Here is a 25,118-nt window from a genome sequence, read left to right as displayed (position 1 = left end):
ATTCTTTATTTGCTTCTTTCATGTTCCCCCCTTAATGGCTAATGTCCAGAATCATTCCAACCTGCAGTAGATGCTTAATAAATATTTGTTAACTCCAGGCGCACCTGGGGAGCTCAGTCAGTTAAGGGCTGCCTTCGGCTCAGGTAAGGATCCCAGGGTCCTAGGATGGAGCCCCACGTTGGGCTCCCTGCTCAGCGGGGAGCCTGCTTCTGCCTTTCCAGCTCCCACTCCCCCTGCTTATCCTCTCTTTCTGTGTCAAGTAAATACATAAAATCTTTTTAAAAAATTTTTGCTAACTCCAGAGCTGGAATTCTCTTTACCTGTATTTCAGTTATAGCTACCCCTGTATTGGGTACTCACTCTTCCAAGTGTCTTACCCACTTTATCCCATAGCAGCTGCGGGTGTGGTACTCGGAGTCACAAGAGTGGACGGGGTCACCAAGCGTGCAAGGACCGGGTATTAGTGTCTTCACATTACAAGTGATGGAACAGAGGTGTTCCAAGGTGACCTGCCTGAGGCTGGTCGGCCATTAGGGGATGGTGCAGAGATATGAATCTCAGCCTGTGGGACTCAAGCCCAAGCCTGTAACCACTGCCTCAGGGTTCATCTTGTCCACCATATTCTCCTTGACAATGAGAGGACAAAGGCCCAGGTTGCTTATCACATGTGTCAAAGCTGAGAGTGGGACCGAGTCCTCTCCCAATTCAGTGCCCTTTGCACCATCATCCCTGGGAGCTATCCTATCTTGGGATCTACCTGAAGTCCAGTTCCTGTTATCTAGTAGGTAGCTAGAGTGAAACAGTCTAGCAACAAAGGGGCTGGTCCTCTGAGGGCTCTCGCTTGCACGGACACCGTCCTCCAGGAGAGGGCAGTCTTGTGCGCATGACCACGCCTGCCCCACCCACAGGCTGCAACCACCCCTTTCCAGGCTTTCTCTCTGAGGCCACAACGCCTGATTCTTCAGAGAAGGTTTGCCTAAAGCAGAGGTTTTGGAGCAGTAGGTTTGTCCCCCAGGTGGCATTTGGCAATGTCTGGAGACCTTTTGGTTCATAACTGGAGGTGGGGAGGAAAGTTGCTCCTGGCATCTAGTGGGTAGAGGCCAGGATTAATGCTAACCATCCTACAGTGTGCAGGGTAGTCTCCCACCCCCAAATAAGGATTATCTGCACCAAAATGTCAGTTGGTTTGTTGAGAAGTTGTGAAACCCTAATCTCAAGGAAAGTCTGTAAACAGCCTGCTATAACCGAACCAGAGGAACAAATAGAAGGTGGCTTAGACAAAGAGACTCTAAAACAGCAATGACCAGGAATGCCAGGGTGGCTCAGCGGTTGAGCGTCTGCCTTTGACTCAGGGTGTGATCCCAGGGTCCTGGGATCGAGTGTCATGTCGGGCTCCCTGCATGGAGCCTGCTTCTCCCTCTGCCTGTGTCTCTGCCTCTCTCATGAATAAATAAATAAAATATTTTTTAAAAATAAAATAAAATAAAACAGCAATGACCAGAGTAACTTACAAGCTTACTGCTGCTCGGCTTCTGCTTCTTTGGGGAATGCCAAGGGCTTGAAGGCTGGTATGAACCTTGGCTTATCACTTTAGCCACTCTCCAGTCGCTAGGGCCATCAGTGTGCCAAGCTGGAATATATGTGAGTGTGCCCCTGACAGTGCAGGGCAGCCAAGAAGAGAGACCATTCCCCTTTAGCATCCGGGGCCTCTGTATTTACCTTTCATCTGTCAAAGAAAGCATTCCTCTTGTTCTGTGGGAACATTTTCCACCCCCAAACTATTTGTTTTGTTGTAGACCTGTTTTTGCAAAACTGTAGTCTATCCCCAGGACTTGACCTGGCAGGAAGTAACAGTGTGCTTGTTGACTGGCCCTGGTCACTTCTGATATTCGATGAAGTGATTCTCCCAAGTCTCCACTGACCCGATCTACCTAAACTGTGTTAGTGGTGAGGGGTCAGCTCCGATAGCCCTGGGAATGCTTTCCTGAAACACACCCATTTTGGAAAAGCATAAATGTTTATCAGTGCCGTACCTGAAACAGAGATTGCTTCCAAGCCAGAAAGAGCCCAGTGCTCAATAAATATTAACTAATCTGTAAATCAAGCCTCCCCACTGTTTCTCACAATGTGACTCTTGTTCAGCAGAACACAGAGCCTAAGGAACTAAGGCTAGCCGTGGTCCATGGAATCAGATTGCTCTACAGTATGATTATCTTCTCCCACTTCCTCTGCAGGGACCCTATTGTGAATGTCTATAGACACGTGAATTATGAACCTAAAACCAATTTATAGCTATAAAGGAAAATATGAAACTACCTTTAAATGCTGTTCAAGTTGTAGGCTTTGCTAAAGACTGAAGTGCCTGTCTTCTTACATAACAGTGGTTTATTCTAAACACATAATGGAGAACATCTAGAAATCAAACAGCCACACAGCTGGGATTTGGATTTACTAAATCCAACCTGAACTGAATTGAATTGAGAGCTAATTCAGGGGCTTCTTTAGCTGAGGGCAAATAAAAGAGGGTATAGCCATGTCAAAGGTAGAGCACTGCCGGGATGACCCTGCTGTCCTGGTTTAACACAATATTGAGCTCCTGAAACTTCATGCAATCATTATCATTTATGGAATGAAATTTTTATGGACCAGACCCTATATTAAGCATTTACCATGTAATCTCATTCCAACTACCAGCAGGAAATGGACATTATACTTAAGGAGACTAAATATCTTGCCTTGGGCTAACCAGGAAAGGCTCAAGCTGAGATATGAACTGGAAAGTTACCATTGAGACCCAATAGGTTTTTTAAATGTGCTAGAAGAGTTTGTCCTTGCAGTGAAATCTGAAATAAACCCCTTTGAAAAAATGAAGCTTCTTGGGTCTTTTATAAACTCTAAAGTTTTGGTGAACCAGAGTTCTAGGCTATAGTCCCAATGGCTTTGTGTGATTTCACCCACATAACAAGTTTTGTTTGTATCATAAAGAAGTGTGGTAGAAAAACTATAAATTTTAGAATCTGGCATATCAGGATTTATATTCTCCTTTCACTGATCATGAGCAGTGAGTTTATCAAAAGTTTCTTGACTCAGGACACCTGGGTGGCTCGGTGGTTGAGCATCTGCCTTTGGCTCACATCGTAATCTCAGGGTCCAGGGATTGAGTCCCGCATCAGGCTCAGGAGCCTGCTTCTCCCTTTGCCTGTGTCTCTGCCTCTCTCTGTGTCTCTCATGAATAAATACATACAATCTTAAAAAAAAAAAAAAAGTTTCCTGACTCTCCCAAACCTCAGTTTTCCTTTCTACAAAGTGGGATGAGCCTTAGAGTTTGTATAGTTCAAGTGTCTCACAAATTACCTACCCATCAGTCATCATGAATATTGTTATTGATATTACTCATAAGTTAAAAGTGTGTTCTCATTTTTCAATTTTTGCTATGAAGATATCAAATTAGGGTGGATGCTTCCAACTTTACTTTGGCATCTGTGAGTCTACATAATGCTAACGGCCAGCTACAAGGAAGTATGGCCCATTGAATCATCTCCCATGGTTGGGCAAACATTGAGGTAAAGCATGTTTGTGTTTTAAACTTTAGGAGCTGCACAGGTTATTGAAGGTGGCCAAGTGGAATATCAGCCTCTTGTAGGCATTCGGTATATGTGGTGGTACCATTTAATTGGCCTCATCTGGACCAGCGAATTCATCCTCACATGCCAGCAGATGACTATAGCTGGGGCACTGGTCACTTGCTACTTCAACAGGTAGGTCTTGCATGTTACTGCTCTTGATTTGTCTACATCCTTCATGTCAAGTATCATGAAAGATACTTTGGAGTTTTAAAAGGGGTTGGCAGGAGTAAGACCTAAGGTAAAAATCAGAGCAGGATGCTCCTTTGGAAGTGAAAAGAAATATTATACCTTAAATTTGTCACATTTCCAAGCTCTTTTGCCTTAAACTAGAAAATGCATAGGAAAGCAAAACAGGGGTATAATCCAACTGCTTAGAGTTGAAAACGTCGGAAAGGAAAGGTTGACTTCTGTAAGTATCCATTCTTTTTGACTTCAAACTTAAAAAAAATACTGGTCTATTTGGAACACACTTCAGTAAGTTCTGTGAGCATTATTTATCTTGTGTAAAATGAGGAAAATGTTTTCTTGGAAAATAATTTTAAATCCTAAGGAAATTGTATATAGCAATAAAATATAGTTTGTGTTCATATACTTAAGTACTAGTGAATTAATTACTTCTTTGTTCACCATGATACTTAGTTAAGTGTTCTCATCCCATTACCTCATCAAAATAATGGAGGACACACACACACACCCGAACTTTTTACCTCATTTGTGTGTGTGACTCTCCATGGGGCAAGGATAAAACCACAGGCAAGTAGAGCAGGCCAGGACAATGACAGGGTTGGACTGAGGACAGGAAGTTTATTTCATGATAGGGCTGATCCTCCTCTAATCTCCCAGACCAAATGAGCAGATAAGCATGAATATTCGTGGGGGTAAGAAAGTCAACCAGGGATGATTCATCCCAATGAGCAATTACCTCCCGACAATAAGGAGCACTGTGGGTTTTAATACAGGGGTGTTGTTTGAGAGCTTTCATCATCAGAGACTCTGTAGGATGCACACAGAGCTTATAGTCCTTGGCCTTGAGAACCTCAGAGCCACTGGAGGTGGGTGGTGTGCTGCTTGCTCCTGAGTAGGGGAGCAAAGATTATTCTAACCATGTTGCACCAGCAGCTAACATCTGTCTGACAATAGTGATTTTGTGTTATCTTAGAATCACAAAACCAAACCATTTTCAATAGGGGCTTTTGGTTTGGACTTCCAGTGAAGCATGTATCTGTATCTCTAATCCCTCCTCCTACCCCAACTCCTCTCCCTCTCCAAATCATGAAAGAACGAATGAAAGAAGCATAAACACACAAGGACAATAGAAAAGGAAATGACAGAGAAAAGAAATAATCAACCAGATGTTGAAAGCTGCAGAGAGGATGGATGAGTAGCTACGAAGCTGAGAAGGACAAACCTAGCAAGGCTCATCTGGGGGGGAGGGGGCGGCGGGGGACCGTGGAGAGAGGAGGTGAAAATAAGATACAGGCTGATTTGAGCCACAAATACCTAGAGAGGCCCAGGAATTCAAGTGTAAAATGTATTTCTGAAGGTTAGTTATAGGACTGCCTAAGGAACAGTTAGGCTCCAGGGCCCCTTCTCCAAGCCAACAGAAGACAGGAGCTTTGCTTTCTGGACGGGTAAACCAGAAAGGGTCCAGACCTTGGGGTATCTGGCACCACTGAAGCTGGAGGTAAGGCTCTGTACTGAAAGAAGGGCAGATAAGTAAAAGTCTAAATACTGAATAGTGAAGACCCCCACTGCCACCAACATGCATTCCATGGCTCAGCTCCTAGGATGCTGACAGCCAGGTTGATATTCCCCTGGCAAGAGATTAGAGGATTCTTCTTTGGAGAAATTACCAACCCAAAGTAAAGACCTGCAGATAATGCCGTGTGGTGGGGGAGGGGATCCCCAGTGAAATGATTCCTTGACTGAACCAGACAACTGTCACCCCTCATACAGAGCTTCCAATTCACTCTTTAGTGCCTCAGTCTTAGATATAAATTAGTAGTCAGTGATGATTCAACATTCACAGAAAAACCTCCAGTGAAAGAAAAAGATCAAAATGAACAAAACAAAGGGAATTTAAGGGAAATAGAGACAATGCAAGCAGAAGAAAATGACCAAAAAAGAACTCCACAAAAACCCTATAATATCCTCAGAAAGAATAAAGAAATACTGCATCCATAAAATAGGTACCAAGAAAAAAAATGAAAGGCATCTTAGTCATTAAAAATATGATTGCATCTGGAAAACCGTGTGGAGGTTCCTCAAAGAGTTCAAAATAGATCTGCCCTACGACCCAGCAATTGCACTGCTGGGGATTTACCCCAAAGATACAGATGCAATGAAATGCCGGGACACCTGCACCCCGATGTTTTTAGCAGCAATGTCCACAGTAGCCAAACTGTGGAAGGAGCCTCGGTGTCCATCGACAGATGAATGGATAAAGAAGATGTGGTCTATATACACAATGGAATATTCCTCAGCCATTAGAAACGACAAATACCCACCATTTGCTTCGACGTGGTTGGAACTGGAGGGTATTATGCTGAGTGAAATAAGTCAATCGGAGAAGGACAAACATTATATGGTCTCATTCATTTGGGGAATATAAAAAATAGTGAAAGGGAATAAAGGGGAAAGGAGAAAAAAATGAGTGGAAATATCAGAAAGGGAGACAGAACATGAGAGACTCCTAACTCTGGGAAATGAACTAGGGGTGGTAGAAGCGGAAGTGGGCGGGGGTTGGGGGTGACTGGGTGACGGGCACTGAGGTGGGCACTTGATGGGATGAGCACTGGGTGTTATTCTATATGCTGACAAATTGAACACCAATAAAAAATAAATTTATAAAAAATATGATTGCAAAAGTGAAAATTTCCTTCTGAAGAATTAAAATATAAAATTGAAAAATTGTTATAGAAGGTAGAGCAAAAAGACAAAGAGATGGAAAATAAAGGATGGATAAAAAATTAGAGGATACATTTTGGAGACTCAACATCTGACTAATACAAGTTCCAAAAATAGAGAACAAAGGAAGGAGAAAGGAGGAAGTGATCAAAGAAAATTTCCCAGAGTTGGAGGACGTGAGTAAAGGGAAGATCCCAGAAGCTTCTAAGGGGAAAAATAGATCACAGGCAAAGGATCAAGAACTAGAATGGAGTCTGATGTTCAACAGCAACTCTGAACGAGGAAGACGATGGAGCAAACTTGTCAAGATTCTAAGAAGAGATTATTTCCAAAACTAGAATTCTGTAAGTATTCATACTGTCAATCAAAGGTAAAGAAAATAAAGTCATGTTCAGGACTGCAACATCCCAGAAGATTTTCTTCTCCATCTCCTTTCCTGGGAAGGGTGTTCTCCTCTGAAATGAGTGAGTAAGCCAGGGAGAAAAATAGGAGTTTCAGGAAATGGGTTCCAACACAGTAAAGAAGAACAGGGAATTCCCAGAAGGGTAGCTATATAGCACTTATAAAAAATATCCAGGCCAAGGAGGAGCAGGAGAGCAGTGGGCTCCAGGAGGCATGTCTCCAAGGGAAGGGAGAGGTAGGGAAAGAAAACTAAGAGAATACCAGATGTGTTTAAACAAGTAAAGATTTACACTTCGATAAAGCATTTGGTAAAGCCCATGGAAAACCAAGCAAATGTAAAATGTGAAACAATTATTAACTTCAGGAAAACCCAAAAGTTGTATAGGAAAGGAACTAGAATCAGAATACACTACTTGGTTTATATTTCAATAAAAATAAATAAATACACAATTTTTAAAAAGAATACACTACTTGGATCAGTTGTGAATGTTATTTAGGTACTGATAATATAAACACTAAACACTGACTAAAACAAACTCAGTGGTAAAAGGTTGAAAGTTTTTCCTCTAAGATCAGAAGCAAGAGAAGAGGGCCCCCTCTCACCACTCCTATTCGGTATAGTACTGGAATTCCTAGCCAGAGCAAGAAAAAGAAAGAAAAGGTATCCAAATCAGACAGAAAGAAGTAAAATTGTCTTTGTTTGCAGACGATATGATCTTCTATCTAGAAAAATCCTAAAAACTCCACCAAAAACTATTAGAACTAATAAATGGATTCAGTAAAGTTGCAGGATACAAAATCAACATGCAGAAAATAGTTGCATTTCTATAACAACAAAATATCTGAAAAATAAAGCAATCCCATTTGCAATAGCATCAAGAACAATAAAATATTTAGGAATAAAATTTCCCATTACATAGACTTTTTTTCCCATTACATAGATTGCCTCTCATTTTTGTTTTTGTTGTTGTTGTTTGTTTTACTGTGCAAAGATTTTTAATTCGATGTAGTCTTACTAATTTTTGCTTTCATTGCTGTGCTTTTGTGTCATATGCAAAAAATCACTGCCAATACCAATGCTGAGCCCTTTCCCTATGTTTTCTTTCGTTTTATGATTTCAGTTCCTATGGTTAAGTCTTTAAACCATTTCAAATTAATTTTTGTGAGTAGTGTAAGATAGGGGTTAATATCATTCTTCAATATGTAGATATCCAGTTTTCCCAACACCATTTATAAAAGGGACCATCCTTTTCCCTTTCTGAGCTCTTAATTCTGTTCCACTGATCTGTCATTTTTATGCCTGTGCCACACTGTTTTGATTACTATAGTTTTGTAGCATAATTTGAAATTAGGAAGTGTGATGCCTACATGTTTGTTCATCTTTCTCACAACTGCTTTAGCTATTTAGGATCTTTTGTAATACCATACAAATTTTAGAACTGCTTTTTTTTTCTCCTGTGAAAAATGTCACTGGAATTTTGGTAGTCAATACATTGAATCTATACTGGCTTTGGATAGTATGGATATTTTAACTATCTGAGTTCTTCTGATCCATAAACACGAAATATCTATTTGTGTGTGTCTTCTTAAATTTCTTTCATTAAAATCTTGTAGTTTTCAGGATATAAATTGTTCACCTTCTCTGCACAGTAAAAACCAACGAAATGAAAGGCAACCTATGAAAACAGAAAAAAAATATTTGCACATCGTATATCCCGTAGAGTTAATATCCAAAATATATAAAGAACTCATATAATCCAATAACAATAAAAGAATCCAGTTAAGGGGCACGTGGTGGCTCAGTTGATTAAGTGTCTGACTCTTGATTTTGGCCTAGGTCATGATCTCAGGATCATGATATCAAGTCCACATTGGACTCCACACTTGCAAAGCCTACTTAAGATTTTCTTTCTCCCTCTCCTACTGCTCCTCCCCACAATACCCCACTCACATGTGATCTTTTTCTCTCTCTCTAAAAAATAAATAACTAGGTGTGCCTATGGCTCAGTTAAGCATCTGACTTCAGATCAGGTCATGATCTCAGTGTCCTGGGATCAAGGCAAGCTCCATATAGGGCTTTCTGCTCAGTGAGAAGTCTGCTTGTCCCTCTGTCCCTACCCCCACTCATGCTCTCGCTCTCTCTCAAATAAATGAATAAAATCTTTAAAAATAAAAATAAAGGGGCGCCTGTGTGATTCAGTCAAGTATCTGACTCTTGGTTTTGGCTTAGGTCATGATCTCAGGTTCCTAATGGAGCCCCGCCTCGGTTCATTACTTAGCATAGCGTCAGCTTAAGAATCTCTGCCTCTTCTTCTCCCTCTGCCCCTCCCCCAATTTGTGCATGTGTTTTCTCTAAAATCAATTTAATAAAATTATAAATAAAGGTCACCTCTTAAGAAAAAAATCCAGTTAAAAAATAGGCAGAGGAACTGAATAGATATCTTTCCAAAGAAGACATACAAATGACTAACAGGTACATGAAATGTATTCAACATCACTCATCATCAGGGAAGTGCAAATCAAAACCACAAGGAGATATCATCTCACACCTGTTAGAATGGATGTCATCAGAAGATAAGAGATCAAAAATGTTGGCAAGGATGTGAAGAAAAGGGAACCCCTGTGCACTGTTGGTGGGAATGCAAACTGGTGCGGCCACTATGGAAAACAGTTTGGAGGTTCCTCAAAAAATTGAAACTAGAGCTACCATATGATCCAGCAATCCCGCTTCTGGGTATTTATCCAAAGGAAATGGAAATAGGATCTCAAAGAGATATTTTCCCTCCCACGTTTATTGCAGCGTTATTCACAGTGCCAAGCTATGGAAACAACCCAAATGTTAATCAAATATTAACAGGTAGCTAGATAAAGATGTGGTGCTCACACACACACACACACACTGGAATTTTATTCAGCCACGAGAAAGGAGAAAATCTTGTCATTTGTGAAAGTGTGGAGAGATCTTGAGAGCATCGTGCTAATAAGCAAAATAAGCCCAACAAAGATAAATACTGTATGGTCTTACTTATATGTAGAATGTAACAAGTGCCAAAACAGTAGAAACTTAGCAACAGTAGAGTGGTGACTAACGGGTGTCAGGGGTACAGCTGGGGGAAATGGGGAGATGTTGGTTAAAGGGTACAAACTTCAAGGTAGGATGAATAAGTTCTAGGGATTCAATGTCCAGCATGGTGATTATGGTTAATAAGACTGTATAATATACCTGACAGTTGCTAAGAGAGTAGAATTTAAAAGCTCTAACCACAATAAAGAAATGTAATTATATGACGTAATGCAGGTGTTAGCTACTGCTGTGGTGGTAATCATTTTGTAGTACGTCAGTATCAGATCAACACCTCATCCACCTGAAAGTTACACAATGTCCTATGTCAATGATATTTCAAAAAAAGATGAGAAAAAACTCTAAAAACTTCAACATAATTACATTGAGAAGAACGAGACAATGGGAAAATGTTTAGGTTGTATGAGAGAAACAATCAACAAACATGTTTCAAAGTGAGAAGTCAGGGGTGCCTCGGTGGCTCAGGCAGTTGAGTCCAACTCTTGGTTTTGGTTCAGGTCCAGGTAGTGATCTCAGGGTCATGAGATGGATGGAGCTCTGCATCAGGCTGCATGCTGCTTGTGGAGCCTGTTTCGGATTCTTTCTCTCCCTTTCCTTCTGCCCTTCCCCCTCCTCAACCTCTCTCCCCACTCTCTTAAAAAATGTGAGAAGTCAGTAGACAATATTAGAGACTGAAAAAATATATGCAGAGAGAATATGCTATTTGGAAGTGTGGGGTAAGTTATAGAAGAAATAGCTAACATATGACCTCTAGGGGAAGAAAATTAGCAGTGAGGAAAGCAAACTGCTCTCTTTGCTGGTTAGCCTCTTGCTATTTGACTTAAGATATTTACACATTACTTTGATAAAAATAAAATAAAATGCATGTCGACTTAGAGCACTACTTCTTTTTTATTATTTATTTATTCATGAGAGACACAGAAAGAGGCAGAGACAGGCAGAGAGAGAAGCAGGCTCCATGCAGGGAGCTCGATGCGGATTCGATCCCAAGTCTCCAGGATCGCTCTCTGAGCCTAAGTGCTCAAGCACTGAGCCACCCAGGTGCCCCTAGAGCACTATTTCTTTCTTTCTTTCTTTCTTTCTTTCTTTCTTTCTTTCTTTCTTTCTTTCTTTCTTTCTAAATTTTTTTATTTATTTATGATAGTCACACAGAGAGAGAGAGAGAGAGAGAGAGAAGCAGAGACACAGGCAGAGGGAGAAGCAGGCTCCATGCACCGAGAGCCCGATGTGGGATTTGATCCCGGGTCTCCAGGATCGCGCCCTGGGCCAAAGGCAGGCGCTAACCCGCTGTGCCACCCAGGGATCCCTCTTTCTTTCTTTCTTTCTTCTTTCTTTCTTTCTTTCTTTCTTTCTTTCTTTCTTTCTTCTTTCTTCTTTCTTTCTTTCTTTCTTTCTTTTTCTTTCTTTCTCTCTCTCTTTTCTTTCTTTCTTCTTTCTTTCTTTCTTTCTTTCTTTCTTTCTTTCTTTCTTTTTTTAAGATTTATTTATTCATGAGAGACAGAGAGAGAGAGAGAGAGAGAGGCAGAGACACAGGCAGAGGGAGAAGCAGGCCCCTGCAGGGAGCCCGCTGCAGGACTCGATCCCAGGACCCCAGGATCACACCCTGGGCCGAAGGCAGCCGCTCAGGCCCCGAGCCCCCCAGGTGCCCCTGCAGCACTATGGCTTAATTAAAGAGCTCCACTTTCCTTTCTTCATGGGGCCTCACTTTGAAACCTTAAGGTATTCCGCCCTCCCGGGGTTCGCAGCATCTCACGTTGGGGCCTGCCCTCCGGAGAGGGTTAGCCAGGGTGCGTTCCTCTCGTCATTCACGTCAGCGTTAAGACAACCGAGGAGTTCGTGCGGAGACCGTCAGGTGCCAGGCTAGGGCAGCCTGTAAAATTTCTCTTTTACAACCATTCGCTTGAAGAGGGGTCAACAGAGAGCCGTAAAGATGTGGCTGGGGGTGCGACAGGAAGGAACTGGAACCGTTCAACTCGCAGAGGGGCCGCCTGAGGCCTGAGCTCATCGTTGCTTTCACGCGTACCAGAGCCGGCTTCCAGCTGCTCCTGCCCGGGAGGGCGCGGGAGGGCGGGGGGGGCGGCGCGGGCTGGCGGCCCTAGCAGAGCCGCCCGGGGCAGCTGCAGGACCCTGTCCTTTGTAACAAAGACCATTTCCTTTCTTCTGGAGGACGGGAAAGATGAAGCGTACAGTGATGTTGCTGGAAGAAACCTCGGGAAAGGATGGTCTCCTCCCTCGGGGCACCCGTTCACTGGAGGGCAGCCGTCACGCCGCGGCCAGGAGTGACTTCTCACGCCGCCGAGGGCTCCTCAGGCCTGCGGGCGCCCTAGAGCTGACGCGGCCTGTAGCTCCCCGAGGCCGCCGGCCGAGCTGCCCCACGCGTGGTTGAGGGGCCGGCCAGAGCCTCTGCTTAGCGACCTGAGTGGCTGTGGCGTCCTGGGGCTCGGGCTCCCGTGACAGGGCCGGGGCCTTCAGCGCTCACGAGAGCCACGCGGTGCAAGGAGGGAGAAGCTGGGCCCCGTGGCGGTGGGGGCACATCCTAGGGTCACCCAGTCCCTCACAGGCCCCAGGTCTTCCTTAGGCCATCCCCCCAGCAGCGGGGCGGACGGGGCGCCGCTCGCAGTAGGCCCCGGGCCCAGAGGCCAGGCCTGACGGGGGCCCAGCTTCCTCAGCCCATCCCCGGCTTGCCCCGCACGCCCGGCGCTGCCTGGCCGTCCCCAGAGCCAGTTCTCAAAATACGATGACATCAGAGATAAGGAGTATTTTAAGCTTCCTCGGATGTAATCAGGTGCGTCCTCCTGAGCGTGTGAGGAGACCGAGATGAAGGTCTGGCCACGAACACAGCAGGGCGGCATGGCCGGGCGACGTTACCTTGGAACATGGAGAAAGGTCTAAGAAGGGAAGGTGGAGACCTCAGACACTCCACTTATTTAACCCTTTTCTGTAGGGTGGTGTCTAATGGGGTGGGGGGGTGGGTATCGAACTCGGGCTCCACGAGCTGGCCTGAGTTTAAAGGGCCTGCTTTTTAAGGTGTCTCTCTCGTCCCGTGATAACCCAGCTTCTGGAACTCATGCATCTTCTTCCACCCAAGCCCTGGAGAGCCTCGGACTCACAGCCAGAATGTGTCATGGCCCACGAGCGTCACTCCGCTGCCTGAAATGGTTAATCCCATCCCAGCAGAACCTTTCTCTGAAAGATGATGCTCAAGCCCAGACTTCAAAACCTGAAGGACCAGACTCCAAAGGCCCCTTCACAGTGGCCTGTGAATCACTTGTTTCCCTACCAGATGGAAAGCAGGTGTTGTCCACTCTTCCTTGCATCCTCTCGAGCACTGTAATAAGTCCTAAAGCACATAAATCTCCTAAATGGAAAAGTAAACATTCTTCCTTTAAAAAAAAAAAAAAAAAAAAAAGCTGAGGAAAGGGAAAAACTGTGTCAGATTTTCCTGGCCTGTACTACTCTTCTGGTTTATCAGGCCAACATGAATTCGTATCACCAATAGTTTCCCTGGTATTTCCTATTTTCAAGACTATTGAGTTGGAACACACATCACCCTTTTGTGGGACAACTGGATCACGGTTACTCCGCTCCCAATAGGACTTTCGTGTTCTCCTTTCCTTCCTGGATGATTTCAGTAACAGCAAAATAGAGCCCTTGCCAACTCTTGAGACATTTCTGGCCGCGTTCCTTTTTCTCCCTCAAAACCTAGGCTCTTGTCAAAACCTTGATTCATAGTGACTTATTAGCAACCAGAGCAGGTTGTAGAATAATCCATTATGAAGAAACCGAGCTTCAGTTGGAATCAGTGAGGTGGCTTCTCAGAAAGGGCCTCATTTTCTAGAACTGGCACCAGCAGGAAATTCAGAGGGTCAGGGGAGGGGTTGCTCAGCCCTCCCTCCTTTGTTTTATCTTTCAGGTTTCGGGTAGGGTGAAGGCTGTGCCCCTTCTGTTCTTTCTCTCTTTTTGTTTTCCCCCTGCTTGTGAAATGGGCCCTCGCATTCTTGATTGCTGTGTCACGACAAGTTCCACAAATGATTCACACTGGAGTGACCTTTAAAGAGCAGAGTAGAAATCAGCTGGATTTTCGGAGCCTTGAGCCTTGTGCAAGAACTTTCTGTTCCCGCACATTAAGCCGGAGCTCGCTGCTGTGTCCGTGGCTGCCCTTCTGGTCGTGTGACTGGGTGGTGATTTTAATCACCAAGCTAATACTGGCAATATTTACATATGTCATGTAAACCTTGGAAATTATTATATAATTAAATTTCTGAAAGTGAAAATGAGATTGGAGATCCTCGGGTGGCTTAGCAGTTAAGCGCCTGCCTTCGGACCAGGGTGTGATCCTGGAGTCCTAGGATCGAGTCCCACGTCAGGCTCCCAGCATGGAGCCTGCTTCTTCCTCTGCCTGTGTCTCTGCCTCTGTCTCTCTCTCTCTGTGTCTCTCATGAATAAATAAAATCTTAGGGATCCCTGGGTGGTGCAGCGGTTTGGTGCCTGCCTTTGGCCCAGGGCGCGATCCTGGAGACCCGGGATCGAATCCCACGTCGGGCTCCCGGTGCATGGAGCCTGCTTCTCCCTCTGCCTGTGTCTCTGCCTCTCTCTCTCTCTCTCTCTGTGACTATCATTAAAAAAGAAAAAAAAATTTAAAAAAAAATTAAATAAAATCTTAAAAAAAATGAGATTAATAGAAAACTTACAGGATTGGTGGAGGTAGGGAGGCTTTGTAAAGAGGGAAACTTGCTTAATTCATCAGCATTTTTTTAACGTTCTGTTTGTAGCATTGAGTGCCAAGAAATAATTTAACCTTAGCTACCAATGAGTATCAAAGTTTTGCCAAATGCTTGTCGCATGACTGCTTTATAAGTGTTAGTACCGTTGATGATTTGAACCTGGGAGAGAAGTTTTAAATGGTGGTTTTTAAATGCTGTCTTTTTTCCCCCAATTCCCAGAAACAAAAATGACCCTCCTGATCGCCCAATCCTTTGGTCTCTCTCCATTCTTTTCTGCTACCATCAAGGAACAGCCATAAAAGGGTCATTTTTAATGACTGTGACGAGGATTCCAAGAACCATTCTCATGTACCTTCACAACACTCTGAAAGACAAGGTAAGGCAGCTTGTTAGTGCTCAGTGCAGAGCTGAGTGGCGGAAATGGCAGTTACCAGACAGTTTCAGCAGGCCCCACGCCAGGACTGTGGCCCTGTGGCAGTGGCCATTCCAAAGGCCCCAGTGTCCTTCAGATCCCATCCTCTACCCCTGCCCCCAGCAATCTTCTTGTCTCCAGACTCTGTTTTATGGCTTTGTTGAAGAATTTTGTTATTATTATTATTATTATTATTATTATTATTATTATTATTTTACCCACAAGGTGGTGGAGGTGAGAGTGGGGAGGGAGTAGTTCTGAGTTAGCTGGTTTTTCATTTGCTGAACAAATGGGAAGAATTTTTCAAATTTTGAAAAGTTATCATGGACATTTATCATACTTTTTCTTTTAAAATAAAATATACTACAAGACAGGAATAATGTTTGTTTCTGTTTTAATGCTAAAATATTCCTTTTCTATTTCCTAGAGGGTGCCATGGGAGGTGACTGGTGTATGTGAGGGAGGGAGTTTTAATAAGTGAGTGGGAGAGAAAGAATGTGTGTGTGTGAATGTGTGCGTCTGCCTATGTGAGAGAGTACGTGAGTGTGTGTGTGTGAATGTGCATGTGAGTATGTGAGTGTGGTGTGTGTGTGTGTGAGAGAGAGAGAGAGTCAGGGACAGCGAGAGAAGACCTGCTTAAGACTGAGAGATGGACAAGCTGACCTAAATCTCAGCTCAAAAGACAGAACACTGTGGGGCTTTTGTGCCTGGGGGATTTTCGCCTCCCTGGTTTTTATTTCCATGCACATTTGGTTATGAATGCCAGTGGAAACCAGAACACCAGGAAAACAGCTGTTCTCATGGTATTTCTGGCCTGCCAAACAAGGGAGGTTGGAATTTTCCCAACTTTTCTGTTCTCACACAATGCTCATCCCTTCCCCACCCCCACCTCAGTGCCTGTGACTTGATCAGAGTGTCACAAGTTTACCTAATTCCAACCTTTTATTTATTTTTATTTATTTTTATTTTTTTAAAGATTTTATTTATTCATGAGAGACACAGAGAGAAAGGCAAAAACATAGGCAGAGGGAGAAGCGGACTCCCCATGGGGACCCTGATGCAGGACATGATCCCAGGACCCCGAAATTATCTGAGCCAAAGGCAGACGCTGAACCACTGAGCCGCCCAGGTGCCCCTGATTCTAACCTTTTAGATGTAGGGATGTGTCCATAGTAACTTGGGGAAGTTTTACACACAGATTTTTTTTTTAAAGATTTTATTCAGTTATTCATGAGAGATAAGAGAGAGAGAGAGGCAGAGAGACAGGCAGAGAGGGAGAAGCAGGCCCCATGCAGGGAGCCCGACGTGGGACTCGATCCCGGGTCTCCAGGATCACGCCCTGGGCTGAAGGCAGTGCTAAACCACTGAGCCACCCAGGGATCCCCACCACCTAGATTTATTACTATATTTTAAATTGTTTGAAAGATTGCATTGTAGATACTAATTATGTACCCATATTATAAAAGAATCAAAGTTTGACTTTTTGAGAAATAAATTCTATAGTGACATTTTTCAGGGCTAAATTTCAAGTGGTAAAAAAATATATGTATTTTGGTGACTCAGAGGCATTCCAATTCTAAGCCAAATCTAGTTCTTCTTGGCTCCTGCACTTTGCAAATTGATCCTTCAATTTCAAGAAGGATTTTTTGTAAAGCAGGCAGGTTTTTTTATTTTTAATATATTCAGTATATGCATTAGCAATAGGTAATCACAAATTAATGAGCAGTAGGAGACCTTGCCATCCTTCTAGAACTAGGCACTTAAAACTCTGGACCAGAGGCCTTTCATAAATCTAAAAGAAAAGTCGGTGGGTTGGTCTCTCTGGTAGAGGTCTAAAGGGTTATTTATCACTCATTAGATCCCAAAAGAATCAAGGGGCCAAAGTCCCCTTTAGTGATCTCACTACTAAAGAAATGTGTCCTTCCATTAAAAAGACATGATTTTCCTCGGCAATACGGCCTCACACTGTGTCTACAATTTAAACACTTCTCATGGCCACTGTGTGATCTTTCCTACATGCAATGGCTCATTGACAACCACGGCCAGGCTGAAAAGTATCCAGATAAAGTTTTATCCAATTGAGTTAACATAAGGACAAGAAAATGTCCATATAAGGCTGAGTTACTCCTGGGGTCCTCAGGGAGAACTATTTCAGGATTGTTTACAGGATTTTGTTTTTTTAAACTCTGGGCAGTGAGTGGGACACATTCAACCCTCCTCTAAGAGTTTCATTAAATTCTTCACTCTTGAGCTATGCATATGTCCAAATCATCTTTCAAAGGACTAATTTGTCCCTTGAAATTTAGCCCTGAATATCTCAGTATGGGATTTTTTTTTTTTTTTTTTGCAAAAAATGTTAAACTTGATTCCTTTTTTTCTATGGGCACATAATTAGTATCTACAAGGCATTATTTGTTTTACAGTCTTTGGGATATGCATCTTTCATGAATACAAACTGGTTTGGAAAAGCAAAGTTTATAATTGATGACACTTAGGGGAAGATGGAAAAGAATTTTTTTTTTTTTTTTTTAGCTAGAACCAGAGAGCCTAGTCTACCTTTGCTAGTGAATATGGACTAGACATTTCCCCTTCTGCTGAGGCCAACAGCAATCATAACAAGGTAAGCCCACAGGAGACAAACTTTCCTCATCAGTGATAATAATGGTAATAATTAGTAGCAGCAGGTGCAGATAGAAGGACCTCGCCCCCACTGAGGGAGAAGTGCTGCTCTGCTTCCCCAGGTGGATAAATCTCCCACTAGAAACGTAGTGTGTCTGCAGAAACTACCTGCTTCCTTTCTTCTCATGTTTCTGACTCTGTTCGTTTGGTTCTGATCCTGCCCCAGCAGCATGGTGCATGGTCCAGGTGCATGTTCAGATGCTGCTTCTGCTGTTTCTGGTGTCTCGACAAATGCCTGCGCCAACTCACCCAGGTACGTCTCCTACCACGGTCCCCGCGGACACACAGAGGGGCGCTCCAGTGGACTCCATCTCTTAGGTCAGGGGTTGGCTGATTTCTCTGTGAAAGGCCAGACTGTATGAATGTTTTAGGCTTTTTTCAATCTCAGTTGTAACAACTCTATCGTGGTAGTAGGAAGGCGGCCACAGGCAAAATGCAAATGAATGGGCACAACTGCTTTCCAAAAACCTTTATTTATGGACACTGAAATGTGAATTCATATAATTTTCACCTGTCAAGAAATGTTATTCTTCTTTTGATTTTTTTTTCAGCAGCTTAAAAATGTGAAAGTTATTCTTAGCTTTGACCAGAGGATAGCAGGCTATCTGATGGATCTGGCCTCTGGGTTGGAGGTTATATAGGTCATTAAGGCCATTCTTCTAATTCTGAAAGAAATGTGTTTTCCCTCTCAGAAATAAAAAGGGGAGGAGTCTTTAGAAATTCCAGCATAATGAGTATGTGTCAACTGAGAGCTAATTGTCAATGTCTTCCTCAAGAACTATAATTTTCCTGAAATGGGAGAAGAATTGCCTCTCTGATTTTTCTGTATTTCACCAGCTTTTCCCTTTCAAGCTATAAATAGTCCTTTAAAAATCAGAAAAATTATATACTGCCATTGTTTGAATTTCAGATTTTTTCCTCGAGTCTTTCAAACTGATGGACACTTAAATACATGTTACGTTTTTCTGTAGATAATTTAGGAAATTAATAGCCCTTAGTCAAATTTACACAAAGCAGTATTTTTCTAAGCCAGCAAGCTGTTTTAGAATTTAGAAATCCACAGAAATCTCGCTTAGCAGAGTATTTCTTATTATTGCCCTTCTTCCTAATAAATATACCAGCCGAAGTAAAGGGACTAAGTAGACCATCCATGTTTAATGTCTTATGATAAGTGGTATTAAGAATCCCTTTCATTATTCGGGGGAAAGTGTAGTTTTACAGTATAAAGCTCTATTTTTAGTTCCTAAAATTCTTGGAGTTCATTTTAGAGTGTATTTCATTTTCATTCCGTTTGCATTAAGCCAGCATGTGTAAAGCACAGTAAAATACCATAGCACCTTTCAGAATGCTGAGTGGTATCCCAAGTGAAACCAAACCCTATGAATGCCTTGTCATGGATGTGATAGGCCGGCTTCTCTCTTCCTAGAACTGTGTGCACATATCCAGACACCAACTTACTCTTCAAAGATTTTGAGACCCATTACAAAAAAAGAATAACAGTGATAAAATATATATGAAAATCAAGGCTAAGAAACATATAGATCAACTCCACAGGGTCCCATAAGGCCATGAAGTTGATTTGCCATCCGCTCTCACTAAATATGTAAATTCACCTTCTTTCTGTCTCCTTCGTTCATGGAAACCCAGGGGCTCCTTGTAGACGCTGCAGGAACCACTACTTCAGGAGAGGAGGGTGGGTGGCGAGGTGAGCAGGGGGTGGGGAGGCGGAAGCGTGGCCTCTGGCCCCCTACCTCTACCACCTTACCCTGCCTTCCGAACAGAGCGGTTACACTCTGATCTGGGCTAGGAGTGGGAATCCCCCCAAGGTTTCATTTGAAGACAAATTTGCTGTTTATGCTTGTTTATGTTTATGCTATGTTTATGTTTATGTTTATGTTATGCTTGTTTATGTTAAACATAAAACATACGTTTATGCTTGTTTCCTCTGCCTTGTTATCCTAAGGGACATATTTTCTGCATTCTGAAATTTCACCACCTCATGTTAACCCAGTACCTTTCCCTTGGGAGTTCATAGTGTTTCCAAGATCATAAGGAGCATGGTTTTAGCCACACCTTAATTACCATTACACAGGCAAGGGACCCTATAACAGATGTACAATGAGAGCAATTTTCCCTGAATCGCAACAAGGCTCAGCTAGCCTGGATCCCGTGCGTGGTCCGTCAGTGTTGCAAAAGGGGCTTGCTCGGTCTTTCAGGTTCTGATCAGGGTGCTACTGCAGAAGGCCCCAGCCTAAACCAGCTGTCAGAGCATCTTCCACTTGGGGGCTCCTCCAGGACCAGGCAGTACCAGCTAACATTGGGCACTGCTGGGAGACCTGAGGGTTAGGGCAAGGGAGGAAGAGGGGGAAGCATGATGAAGAAGGAAAAAAAGAGTTGATGTGAATACTAATAGGGAGGAAACAGCCCTCTCTAGTCCAAATCAACTAGTGGAAAGCAGAGTGAAATAAAGATTTTAAGAATAAAGATAAATTATTCTATAATGGTGGTCAAAGCTGTTGTTGGTCTCATTTGGCAGAAGACAAAGGGAAGGGAGCCTCAAGTGAGAAGGAATTTAGATTAGCCTTTTGAAAAATCTCCTGGCACTGGGGGAAGATTTCTCTGGAAATCTGATTTAAAAGAGGCAGGCAAGGCCTATTTTATTGGCCTTGTTTGGTGCAATCGGAGCTGGGAAATGATAAAAGAGAACGGGGCCCATTTGTTACCATCAGAACCCAGATGCTCTTATTTACTTAACATCAAGGAGCTGGTTGTGTTTCCGCACTGCTGCTTAAAAGCCCGAGCCACCTACCCCAGCCCTGGGAGGGTGGCAGGTGGCAGTTGCCCTGTTTTATAGGCACCCCGCCTAAGGCTGTGCAGTGATTCACTTGCAGACTGGGAGACCAAACCCCGCGTGTCCTCATTTCTCATTGCTTGTCTCTACGTCATAAATACCAAATATGTGTATACCTGGAAAAAAATGATCTGGGTACATGTCACACATTTATTTATCCAACAACTACTGTGTTGATTATGCTGTATTCGAACCATTTGAGCCCGGGCATGAAAGAAAAGGGGACTATGGTGACAGAGCCAAGACACAGCAAGGCCAGGCCTTCAAGGAGCTGACAAGCTAGTTTGGGGAACGAGGTGGGGGGGGCAGGAGGAGGCATTCGCAGGAGACATTATAAAACGGTGCAGAGAGGCGCATTCTCAGGGCAGGAATGGGGACTGCAGGAGCTCAGGAAGGGGAACCTTGGTACTTAGGAGAGGTTTCATGGAAGACATCGCGTATGTCATAGAGCATAGAGCACCCACTGGAGGTCACGGCAGCAGTAGCCATGGGCTTTCAGCGCTCGCTGTGCAGCCAACCACATGCTGAGCATTTTCCCTGCCTTTGTATCAGTTGTTCATCTTCCCCACAGCCCTCTGAGATAGTATCTCCAATTTACCGATGAGGCTTGAGAGGCCACTAGGATTTAATAAATCGATATCTGTTTTGCCTCCAAGCCCCAAGGCCGTAACCAGTCAAGGGATAAACTAGGGGAGAAGGAGTCACAAGAACTGTCTGTAGCTCTCGGGCGCCTGGCCAAGCCTGGGTCCAAACCCATCAGCTCGCTGACAGCTGAGCAAAGCTTTTATGGGGCAGAGTTTTGTGGAGGAGGACGAGAAAGGTGTAGGGGCACTGAAAAGGGTGAAGGATGAATCATGCAATTATAGATTCAGAAAAGACTTGTCAGGGGCTCAGGACCCACCCTGTCCCTCAGGCAAGTCAGTGTCGAAGTTTCTAGGAGGCTGGGCTGGCTGTTCTCAGACATCTTCAGTGAAGAAGATCCTTCCTGTAGCCTCCCCCTCCCTCCCAGCACTTTTCGGGAGTCTGACTGAGAAGTTCCCCTCCTGGGCTCTGCAGGCTCACCCAATGGCAGGAACGGCCCAGCTCTTATTTCTTACAGGGTCCACACAGTTCCTCGTGGAAATACCTCCCTAAGCGCACATCTCTCGTCCTTCGATGACACAGATGCCTATCCTAACTATGATGTTCGTTTTAGATCAGTGTTCCTCTAAATTTGAAACCCACTGGTGAGCCACAAGACTCTTTCCAATGGTTCCAAACTGACCTGAACATTCTAGAATGTTCTTTCTTCAATTCTTGTAGGCAAAAAGCAGAATTGTATGGGTTTTCATTTTTGCATACAACAGAGAGCTATTAACCAATCAGTCAAGTACGTAGCATGTTCCTAAAGCTTCCTAAAATGTGCTACTTATGAACTAAAATTGGTGTTTTACTTCGTTTCCTGAGGACTCAAATTCATTACTTGGTCAAGACGTCAGGCTGCCGAGGCTAGGCCTGGCGACCATGCAAAGCTTGTGAATGTGCTCACACACAGTTGGGATTAGCAAACTGGGGAAAGAACACTTTGCTGTGGGTGTACCACCAGAGCTGTCTGGGGTTGGCTTTTTTGTTCAATTGCAGTTATTTTTGTCTTAATTAGCATTTTACTTCCGTTGACTATTTGGCTCCTGTTTAATTCATTGTCTCTCTATCATGTTGAGCATTGCATTCCTCTTCAATCCTTCGTTCTTGCAGCAGAAGTAGGAATGGGCTTGGGAAGAGAGCTGTGGCCTGAGGGCAAACCATTTGAGAACGACTATTTCCACTCCAGTCCCCTGGGAAGAGCTCCTAGGTGAGGCAGGCAGTTGGCTTCTGCCTACTTTGTGGCCCTGGGGTGAATCCTTCCACCTTCCTGGGCTTCTGCAGAATGAGAATGTAGCTTTCTGACTCTTGTGGTGCCCAGCCGAAGGGTGGGCCACGCGGTGGTCACACTGCCGCATCGTAGAGCGGTCAAAGTGTGAACTGTGTGTCTCTCAGGTTCCAAATGACAAGCTGTTTTTTTCACATCATACTTCTTATCCATGCTGAAGACTTGCCCTGGGATCACAAAGAGCCACAAGCGATGGTTTACGTTGCCCAGATCTCCAGCCTCTGAATTCTGTGGGTACACTGAGCATGTGAGGGGCCATCTAGCTGCATCCCCTCACAGCGGCTCCCCCAGTATTGCTGTCACACAGTGATAGGAGCAAACACATAAAATGATTGGTGACCAGATGCTGGTGAGACGCCAGTCACCTCAGTCAGCTTCGTGGGTAGAGAGCCCTGTAACATCTGGCAGCTTCATGTCCCATGCACCTCTGCTGCATGCCCTGGTCAGCCACTTGAGGAGAAGACAAGACGACTCATGTCTACCTTCATGTGGGCCATAAAGCTACCAGCCTACTGTCCTTTGGCATCTGTTGGGTATGTGACACTAAGTTGATCAGAAATGCCCATGGCTTCCTGTCTTCTTGACAGATAGACAGGTCAGAAAGGCCCCAGATGATGTTGTCTAGTCCAGCACAGAGAAAAACTCACTGCTGCTTGAAAAACACATGCATCCCTCCCCTCTCTACTTTGTGGCCCACTCCTACAACCCACACAGCCTGCCACATCCTTTTTTTCAGTGCACATAATGTTGGTCTCTGTCTTCCAAGCCTTTGTGGCAGGCCTGATTTTGTAATATCTGAAAGCCTTCTCTCCCCACTGCAGGCTTTCCTTGCAGTTAGCTCAGTTTCAATGATCCTCTTTCTCATAGTCCCGTCAATAGCAAAGGCACTCAGTGACCTGTCTCTGTCAGGTTTTGGTTCATCCCAAGCCAACTGGCAGATCTCCAGTGACGACTCCTCTCTCCCCAGGGCAGCACGTACAAATCAGGAGGAGAAAAAAAAAGGAATGGATATTGTGCAACTTCTCTCACTAGATTATGAAAATGATGCAAAGTTTCTTAAGAGGATACGGTGCTTTCGGTAGCTGACGTCACCATGATAGGTGGCCTCCTCACAGAATGTCCAGGAGGCCATTCTCTCAATGACAGCAGTGGCTCTGGATCCTGCCACTCCCCAGCTATTCTGGGGGCAGCCAGCTGATGGGGAGGGCCTTGGAGAGGTGTGCCCAAGTGTGCATGTTTTAGGAAAAAGCTAACATGTGTGTCAATATGATAGTTTGCATTAAGGCCCATTTATAGACGATGGTAATCCTCACAGCCCAGCTGTTTGGTGGCAAATGCTACTACCCTGGCTTTAGATAGAAAGGAATTGAGACACCTATTTGTCAGGGGACCCAGACTGTCTGCAGGCAAACTAACTGTAGCCTCAGGTTTCCTGGCACGTGGCTCTGAACCTGCTGTGCTTCGGGCCATGGCTTTATGTGCCTTCTTGGGAGCAGCCTCTCTGGAGCCCAGCTCCCACCTGCTGTGGGCGTATTACAAGGGTCAGGGCTCAGGAGGGTGAGGCCCTAAAGCCATCTTCCCCATGTGGGCTCTAGAAGCCTCTCCTCCTTTTGGGGTGAGGCCCATTGAACAGCTGCCATCTTAAGATGGTTGGACTCTGACGTCCTTCCTGACTTGAAATGTTTCTGCCCTCTCAGAGAGGCAATTAATGTCTGTTGAGTGAATGACTGTGTCACCATGGGGAAGGGAGGGTAAGTTGTGCATGCAGCCCTTAGCTAATCAGAAAACCCTCCTGAGAGGCAACCGAGTATTAGGCGTTAGTTACTCTGACTGTCCATGGCATGTAACTCCTGAAGACAGGAATACCTCCATTTACTGGGCACTTGCATGTGCCAAGCACCGTGCTAGCTACATGTATTGACCATCTTCATCCTCGCAAATAGTCCTGTGAGCATGCTATGATTATTATCCTTCTTTTCTTTTCTTTTCTTTTCTTTTCTTTTCTTTTCTTTTCTTTTCTTTTCTTTTCTTTTCTTTTCTCTAAGATGATGTACTTAGATTCAGAGAAGTTAAGTAACAGCCTGCTCTGGGGCAGGAGGAAAGTAACAGAGCTAAATGTTGAAGTTTTGCAGATCTAATAAATCATTCCTTTTCCCTTGTGCAAGTTCTGAACAACCAAGAGACACAAGAGTCAAACAGATAAAGATTAAACCTTGAGGGGCACTTTCGTGGTTCAGTAGGTGGAACATGTGACTCTTGATCTCAGAATTGTGAGTTTGAGCCCCATGTTAGGTGTAGAGATTAGTTAAAAATGAAGTCTTTTAAAAAATGTGTTAAGGGTTGCCTGGGTGGCTTAGTCAGTTGAGCATCCGATTCTTGGTTTGGGCTGTCTTGATCTCAGGGTCCTGGGATTGAGCCTCATGTCAGGCTCTATGCTCAGCTTGGAGTCTGCTTGTCCCTCTCCTCCTCTGCCTCTCCCCCTGCTCACACACACAAACTCTCTTTCTCTCTCAAATAAATAAAAAA

General features: G+C 44.1%; 1 protein-coding gene across 8 annotated transcripts in view; it reads left to right on the top strand.

The window, feature by feature from the left end:
* SLC44A3 (solute carrier family 44 member 3) overlaps positions 1 to 25,118 on the top strand; it is a 111,901-nt gene that overhangs the window by 44,636 nt on the left and 42,147 nt on the right. For 6 of the 8 annotated variants that reach the window (XM_049111652.1, XM_049111648.1, XM_049111649.1 and 3 more), the window contains 3 exons: positions 3,593 to 3,758; positions 14,961 to 15,117; positions 17,999 to 18,085. In XM_049111652.1, the coding sequence (XP_048967609.1) occupies positions 3,593 to 3,758; positions 14,961 to 15,117; positions 17,999 to 18,085 (410 nt within the window). The remainder of the gene's footprint in view (positions 1 to 3,592; positions 3,759 to 14,960; positions 15,118 to 17,998; positions 18,086 to 25,118) is intronic. The other 2 variants (XM_025417567.3, XM_025417573.3) reach the window with 1 other exon arrangement.

The sequence above is a fragment of the Canis lupus genome, chromosome 6 (assembly GCF_003254725.2).
Source record: "Canis lupus dingo isolate Sandy chromosome 6, ASM325472v2, whole genome shotgun sequence".
Taxonomy (NCBI): Eukaryota; Metazoa; Chordata; class Mammalia; order Carnivora; family Canidae; genus Canis; species Canis lupus.
Note: the sequence above shows the minus strand (reverse complement) of the source record. Positions and strands in the feature narration are given on the sequence as shown.